Source organism: Manduca sexta, chromosome 10, assembly GCF_014839805.1.
Source record: "Manduca sexta isolate Smith_Timp_Sample1 chromosome 10, JHU_Msex_v1.0, whole genome shotgun sequence".
In the NCBI taxonomy this organism is placed as follows: Eukaryota; Metazoa; Arthropoda; class Insecta; order Lepidoptera; family Sphingidae; genus Manduca; species Manduca sexta.
The window spans coordinates 614509-623394 of NC_051124.1; the positions used below are offsets into that span (position 1 = coordinate 614509).

The 8886-nt window shown below is 38.0% G+C and overlaps 1 protein-coding gene across 1 annotated transcript; it reads right to left on the minus strand.

Moving 5' to 3' along the window:
- Positions 1–379: 379 nt before the first annotated feature.
- Positions 380–2080, minus strand: LOC115446222 (vegetative cell wall protein gp1). The gene is made up of 2 exons (XM_037437170.1): positions 1975–2080; positions 380–1600 (listed from the first exon to the last, which is right to left on the minus strand). Exon 2 carries the CDS (start codon positions 1588–1590, stop codon positions 493–495), a length of 1098 nt encoding a protein of 365 aa, XP_037293067.1. The 5' UTR covers positions 1591–1600; positions 1975–2080; the 3' UTR covers positions 380–492.
- Between the last annotated feature and the right edge of the window lie 6806 nt (positions 2081–8886).

Here is an 8886-nt window from a genome sequence, read left to right on the forward strand (position 1 = left end):
AAAACGAACATTCTCGAACGTTCGCGACCGGCTCCATTTTTGAAGTCCGAAATCCACGCGGGCGAAGCTGCGAGCGGAAGCTAGTAATAAATAAGTGTATAAAATTTGTCATTGTGATTTATCTATATATATAAAAATGAATCCCTATTTCCCTTGGTCACGCCATCACGCGTGTACGGCTGGACCGATTTCACAATTTTTTTGTTGTGTTTCTTAATGTCAGGAGAAGGACCTTATGAAAGAAAAAATTAAGGAAGTTGAGAAGAACGTTAAAAAATTTAAGAAAACTTAATTTCAGCGATTGACAGAATGCGCGCGTGCATATATAGTTAAGACAGGACAACGTCTGTCGGGTCAACTAGTAAAATGATAAAAGACATAGTGAGTACATGTTATTTATTAAAAAGCATTTATTATTATTAATATCGAGTTCGGTCTAACATTTTCAGGTCTATTCAAGATTGCAAGGACTTTTTAGCTGAATGAATGAAGTTAGTTGAGTTCGTCAGGAAGGGCCACAACAGGATCAACTTCGACATCGGGTATTTCAACCTCAGGCTTCTCAACAGCTTCAGGCTCCTCTACGGGCTCGGGCTCCTCAACTGCTTCGGGCTCCTCAACTGCTTCGGGCTCCTCAACTGCTTCAGGTTCAATAGATTCGGGCTCTGGAACGGGTTCGGGCGCAGGAACTGGTTCAGGCTCAGGCTCGGGCTGGGGAGATGCCTCAGGTTCAGGCACAGGTTCGGGTTCAGGTTGCGATGGCTCGGGTTCAGGCACAGGTTCGGGTTCCGGTTGAGATGGCTCGGGTTCAGGCACAGGTTCGGGTTCCGGTTGAGATGGCTCGGGTTCAGGCACAGGTTCGAGTTCCGGTTGAGATGGCTCGGGTTCAGGCACAGGTTCGGGTTCAGGTTGCGATGGCTCGGGTTCGGGCACAGGTTCAGGTTCCGGTTGCGATGGCTCGGGTTCAGGCACAGGTTCTGGCTCCGGTATAGATGGCTCGGGTTCAGGCTCTGGTTGCGATGGCTCAGGCTCTGGTACAGGCTCGGGTTGGGGCTCCGGTTGCGATGGCTCAGGTTCTGGTACGGGCTCGGGTTGTGGCTCCGGTTGCGATGGCTCAGGTTCTGGTACGGGCTCGGGTTGTGGCTCCGGTTGCGATGGCTCAGGTTCTGGTACGGGCTCGGGTTGTGGCTCCGGTTGCGATGGCTCGGGTTCTGGTACGGGCTCGGGTTGTGGCTCCGGTTGCGATGGCTCAGGTTCTGGTACGGGTTCGGGTTGAGGCTCTGGTTGTGATGGCTCAGGTTCTGGTACCGGCTCGGGTTGGGGCTCCGGTTGCGATGGCTCAGGTTCTGGTACGGGTTCGGGTTGAGGCTCTGGTTGTGATGGCTCAGGTTCTGGTACGGGCTCGGGTTGGGGCTCCGGTTGAGGAGATGGTTGGGGCTTAGGTTCAGGCTGAGGTGGTACAGGAATCGGTTGGCATTGGTCGGGAGCGTTGACGTTAACGAGAATCTGCACCAGCGGTCCTGGAAGTGGCAAAGGCTTTGCTACTGCCACTGCAGCTACCAGAGCGCAGAGCACGAACACAGTCCTCATTGTTGATTACCTGAAGAATTTAAAAAAATTAGTTGAAGCAACATTCAAAGTATGAGCCAAGTAAAAGAGGTATATAACGTGTTAAAATAAAAGTTCTAGAAATCGTTAATATACCGGTTTAATGATCGGTCCGCTATATTTTTTTCTGAAGTGATTTTTGGTGTTTTACTCTTCAAATGAACTAAATGAAGTAGCTAGTATTTGAATTCAAATATTTTTGGTTCAACATTCAGTTGGTAAATAATGCAACTTTGGTCTTAGAAAGCAAATCCAGACAGTTTCTTGGATTTACTTTATTTTATTATGTATGTCGAGCTCCTGAACTAGAGGATTAGACAACTATATAATTATTATTTAAATACCAAAAAATGTATTGCCACTTACCTTAGTTTCACTGTCAATGAAAACAATAATACCGTAGTACAAATCCACGGCTTTTTATATCAAATGCGTATCACAGGAGCATCATAAAATCATTCATAAAAACCTTATCAGTGTATTCAGCATTTCACTATATCAGTTTTTATAATACTTTATCATGTCTTAACGTAATCTTTGGATTGAAAGATTGTCGTTTATTTTTAGTTACCTTTGTGTTTAGGGTTATTGATAGCATATTCAATAAGATCCCCGAATCAATAAGACTATGTAAAAAATATTTTAATGTCTAGTATTCCAAATCATTATAGATTCGTAGAGCGGAGATGTGTTACTAGTTTCTTCTAAGCACTCATCTGATGGTTAGTCACAACTGCCATTAACAGCATATATAGCAACAACTTCCAAATAAAAATTGAATTTCAAAGACGTAACATTCTACTGCGTTCTTCATGCTATGATGTTAGAAGTCTCATATTCTTACACAACATCGAATTCCTCCAGATCGAAACTACTCCACCCGTTTTAACGCTCTAGGCTTAAAATGAACGAATACAAAATTCACACAAGAGGAAATCACTTAAAGTTTACAGGATAAAGTGGAAATTTCATTTCCATACACTCACGGCACGATCGTGTTGATTTCAAATTCGTGAAATTTAACAAACTGATGGAAAACATTACGAGATAAAAGGAAAATTGGTGGCTCATTTGACACGTAAGGCTTTTACATAATAAATGCTTGCTGTTAGTTTAAGCAGAGCTAATGAAATCTTTTTCTAGACGACAAAAAGGCATATCAATTAGAAATTACAATACGAAACAAAACATAACCATTTGAGGTCGAAGTTCAACCAAACTAGTGCTTGTGCTGGCAGTTGAATCCAGAACTCCAGCAGTTTTAAAACCATACGGTGCCACTAGACCAATGAGACTTATTTAATTATTCGTAATATTTGAAAGAGCAACGGTAGGTTTTTAAATCAAGGAGAATTAACAGTTGTCGCGTGGAGTAAAGTGTGAGAATTGAGAGGATCATATATAATATTTTCCAGTTGTTTGTGTATTTTCTTTTATATCATTCACTGGTAGAGACATTTCATTTGTGTACCCAGCTTTATAAAAATATATATATTTTGAGCAATGTTACTAAATATAATTTTACTTTCCTTTTGGAAATAGCTTTGGTAATAATATACCATCAATTTTTTTAACAAAATGAAAACCCTATTAGCACCTTTAATTGGTAATCTTACTTACTAGTACTCGATTTTATTATTGATTTTAAAACAATCAGTGTATTCTGGCGTCTTTCGTTAAATTTTTCGCTGCTAAATCCACCACAGACTCCAACCACGGTTTCCATTCCATCAAGAATCCATTTTCGCTCAACTTCTATCACTCGCACAGCATCCCAAAGGAGCCCTTTTAAACGTTTTTTCAAAGAGCTAAAACTTCGTTCAGGCTTTCCGCTGACCCGGCTGCCACCAGCCTTTCAGACTTGAAAAAGTCCGGCCATTTTAATTGGACGATCTTGTTTGCGCGAAAATTTGCTGACAGACACATAACGAAGCTATCGATGTTCCAGTGTGGCGATGCGTGAATTTTAATTTTTTTTTCTGGTCAAATAAGCGATATCGGCAAGTTTTTTCGCTTTTGTTAATTGAAAATCGCTTGAGGATTATTTTCGCATGATTGAGCGTTCTTAATTTAAAATTTTGATCTGTGATTCTTTTGGGTCGGTTTGAATTTGGAATTTCTTTTTTTAACGTACCTTTGATAGCCTCCGAAAATATTAACCGTTTTAGAATCGTTTAATGAAACAGAAGAGTTCGTTATTTTTATATTTCTAAAATAGGATAGTCGACAGATATTTCATAACGTAAGTAAAATTTTTAGGTAATTATTATTGAAATTTAATGAGATTTGATTTCTTTCGAGTTTTACACCAAAACGTATATTAATTGCAACATACAATTTCAGCTAAATAATCCATAAGTTATTTGAAATCAACAAGCCAACGATATGATTCGACAATATGATGCCAAACAAAAAAAAAAAACAAATTTTATATTTCAGAGCAACGAGCTAAGTGCAGATACGCAACATTATACCAAAACGTTTAAGTACCGATGCTACTAATACAAATGGCACTCATTATTCCAAGTGGCAACTCGTTCTAATGCAAGCTTAGAAGTAGTGGCGATACCCTAGATCCAATTGTATTAAACTTAATCAAATTTCTATAGAGTTCCATTCAGCGGTTATAGCAGCGGGGAGACCCCGGACCCGACTGCGTCGCCTACTGCCACGCTTTAATCCGATTTTACATGCTTATGTTTGTATAATACTCCAGAGCCTTGTGTTTTGGAACCAAATGTCCGTGGACTTGAGATCCATTGAGATTAAAGTCAAAAATATGTAAACGACTTTATATAGAATTCTCTCAAAACGAATTGACTGCGAATATGCGGTAGACCTATTAACAGAGTATTTTGTGCTAACATGTTTGAAAAAGTGCATTACTCTGATCCTTTATTAGAGTGATATAAGGTAAAAGAATAAGAAAGCCATAATATTAAATTTTATAATCTTTAAGAAAGTATGGTTGAAGAAAATGTCATCGTAAAAGAAACAGCTAAAGGCATTCTTTCAGTATCTCAAGCGCAATAAAATTAGATAACGTATATTCGAGCAACAATTTTTCTAGAAACATTACGCAAGGAATCCATAAGCTAATAAAGATAGATAATCTATCAGCCTAGATAAACGATCGGAGTTAAAAAAGTAAACATTCTAAATTCAAAATTGTAACGTAACAAACGTTTCACCTGACCCAACCGGTAATGGATTATTCAGTCGCCAATGAAATTCCCGACTACCGACCGGCTATGCCCAGTTGCAGCATGTTTGAATTAGAAGTGGCTCTTTTATGCACTCGCTTTGAACGACGGTTTATTTTACGCGAAGTGCTAAATATTTGAAAATTTATATAAAAACAGTGCCGAGATAGCTGGATAACTGTTTTGCTAATTTCTACCGTTTAGTGAATCGACTTGAATGTGTTTTGTTAGTATTTATTCCAATACATTTAAATGAGGGAGAGTTAGTCGGTCTTGCGTGGAAAGTGGATAGTGTTTCCTACTATTCCTTGTAGCGTTGTAATTTCAGTCCTGAAAGGCATTGATTAACATTTTATTTTTCAGAATAAGGTTAAAGAGTTTTTCAGTGTCTTGATTTATGAATATAATGTATTAATAAAACAAAATTTAATTCCAAGTCCTATAATTTTTTGTGTCATATTTAGCTTGCGATTATGATCTTAAATTTAAAAAGAACCCAATTTGATGTTTACGTCAAAGTGAGTGATATAAAACAGGTATTATGTTTTGCTCGCGCTGGGTTACTTCTATTTGAGAATCGGAGACGAAAGTAAGACCTAGAGAGTTGAAGTCTAAATATAAAGTGTTCTATTAAGAAATAAATATAGCAGTGCTAAGTGTGGTAAAGCTCTTTATTTCGAAATAGATTGAGAAAGTATTTAATTTCTAAACAATTGTAACCATCAAGTACCGTATTGCATTCCTTGACATATGACTAGTCCATTGAAATGTCACTTTTTTGTAGGCCTTACCTTGCGTTTTTTAGAGCACGCAAAATTTATTTTTTTGAAGTGTAGGGGGGGTCAGTGTAAAGCAAAAACCAAGTTTGTGGGGTCGCCACCCTTATCCCACGGCTGCCATCTTGAAAATAGGGGTTGAAATGGTTTTTACGATGTATCTCTTAAACTATTTATCTGACAAAAAAAATTATAAACATTTTTTGTTGCAAATTAAATTCTCTACAACTTTGGTCCAGTAACTTTTTGTCGTAGAACTATAAATAAAAAAGTTATAAGTATTGAATTTCTTAACATTTTCGCTTATAACTTTTTTATTTATAGTTCTACGACAAAAAGTTACTGGACCAAAGTTGTAGAGAATTTAATTTTCAACAAAAATGTTTATAATTTTTGTCAGATAAATAGTTTAAGAGATACATCGTAAAACCATTTCAACCCCTATTTTCAAGATGGAAGCCGTGGGACAAGGGTGGCGACCCCACAAACTTGGTTTTAGCTTTACACTGACCCCCCTACACATCAAAAAAATAAAATTGCGTCCTCTAAAAAACGCAACCTCAAATGTAACTTTTCAATGGACTAGACATATTGCCGGGTAATAATATCACGTGACTGCCTCAGTGCTGTAGTTAGACTGCGTCCGCGGTACAGCAGCGGTCTGAGGTCCTGGGTTCGAATCCAGGGTCGGGCAAAGTGAAATTTGCGCCCGATATGGCGATAGGCTCGTCCCCTATCACATCATGGGACGTAACACACTTGGCGAAAATGTGGTGCCCTGATTGCACCTCTGCATACCTCTTCGGGGATAAATGCATGATGTGTGTGTGTATAATATATCGTCTGGCTATGACTAATTTATTAGTCTTAAGGCGGTTTTAATCTTTATGATATAAGAAATTTTGATAAAGAAAAATTATATTACTTTTTATATCCAATATCTTCACCAAATTGTTAATATAATCTAAATGATCATCCTCCTGTTATCTGGTAAAGTGGTTTTGGGTTTTTCTAACCATTATCGGCCAGGAATCTGGAATTTGTGTTCGAAATTGCAATAGATTTTTCTCCATCTTTATGGGACGGAAAAGACTTGGCGAGAAGTGAATGCCATGGTTACAGTCTTTCTTTCGAGGATTAAGAAGTCATGAGTTTAGTTTCTGGAATAAAAGAAATGAAAAAAAAAGATTTATTGTGGAAATAATAATAAAATACAATAATATCAGCTCTGTATTATATAATGTCCCACTGTTGGGCACGGGTCCCTGCTACTGAGAGGGATTAGGCCTTAGTCCACAATGCTGGCCCAGTGCATTGTGGAAATAATCAGTTTTAATACAAACAAATTTGAAAACATAAAACAACTTTCATATATATACGGAGAAGCGATATAAATAGTTTGGAAAGACATAAAAACAATCGAGTAGTAGTGGTGAAGGGTGAATTTTGTCAATGGGAACTCGATATAACTTATAAGTACTAATAATGTGCATAATTGCGGTCTGGAAATTGTTCTAATGATACTTACATTTTACATATTTACTGGTGTTAGGTCTCATACGTGAGAATCTGCCTGGGTGGGTATCACCGCAATGTCCATTCTGCCGCCAAGCAGCAGTGTGTAGTCACTTTTGTGTTCCCGTTTGAAGGATATTGTAGCCAGTGTAACTACTGGACTATAATAAGACTTAACATCTCATGTCTCAAGATGGCGAGCGCAGTGGAATACCAAACAATATTTTGTAATTCAAGGTATTGGATGGTGTTTCTACTGTTAAAGAACCCTTCACCACTGTCGTGTAGTTTTGGTCAAAGATCCTTAATAAGTGCACGACATTGTTATTTTCTAAAACATCTATAGCTAGTGGCTATCCTTTAATGACGCACGTCGTACATCGTGCACAAACCCAATAATGGATGTGGGCAGTGGCCAATCCGAACCAAACGCCCATAAATCACTTTATCTCCTAATAGGGCAATGATAGCCGGTATTAACGCGTAACTTGGTTTGCATAAATCAACTGGCAGCTATAGCTGTTCATTGAATTTGTGATGTCAGACCTTGGAAGCAATAAGGGTCTTTCTTGGATGGCACGAGGCGTTTATCAGTATTCAAACATAAATATAACGCGATGAAAGAATTGTGTATTTTATCGTTTACTAGGTTTTGCCTGCGGCTCCGCCCGAGTGAAAAGGAATTGTCGTGATAAAAATATGAATAGATAAAAATTCGTACATTCGAACTAGTTAAGTCAGAACTTAGGCTTTAATATATTATCCTAAATTATAGGAAAAAACGATATTTCGAGTTGTTAAAAAATTATGTTGTTATAAATAAATTCTAGGACTGACCATTGAACTTGGCGCCCATTGAGATCTTCAATACTTTTTTTTTTCTAATTTGTAATCACCGTTGTTGTCCGGTTTGAAGAACATTGCAGCCAGTGTAACTACTGGACATAGTAAGACTTAACACCTCATGTCTCATGATGGCGAGCGCAGTGGAATACCAAACAATATTTTGTAAATCAAGGGGTTGGATGTTGTTTCTACTGTTTATGCGGTCGTATTGCTTACCATCAGGCGAACGGCAAGCCCGACTTACCATATAAAGCAATAAAAAAGCCCACTGGTAGACAAACCGTCCCAAAATAACTCTTGATTAAATGACTTTAAATAATAAAAAACATTGCTTGTATACTGCATCTATCTGCCTGTCAGCACACGCATCATATCTCAAAGATATTACAACTCCGCTAATTTGCCAAAAACCACCCGTCACATTCGTTGACAGCGCCGATTTTTCCCCATATGAAGGAAAGTAATAAAATCCTACATCCGTGTGGCGCCAGATTAATAGCACGCCGGGAATATAATCAGGGACTAATTTTGTATTTTGCCTAAAGATTTACGACAGGGAGAATTAAACCGTGAAGTAATGGGAGGAAGGATGGTAATGCGTATTAAAAGGTGGGGATTATTGAGGTGTTTAAGGAAGTAAGGTTTGAAGCTAATATTGAATTAAAAATGGATCATGATACCTTACGTGGTTAGATTTGGTCTTCGCCTTTGCAGAAGTCTCAAATTTCTTCTAAATCTGAGCGTTTAAGTTTTATCCAACATTCAAAAACCTAAACACAAACTTTCCTATTAATAGTATCGCAAGATTCGACAACAAAAACCAGCAATTAATTGTAGTGTAATCAACTATTCTAGCAATTTATCACCACTTACCGGGAAATGCATTTTGTCCAAAATAAAAACATCTCTTTATTTCACCGCGTCCGCCGGGATAGATT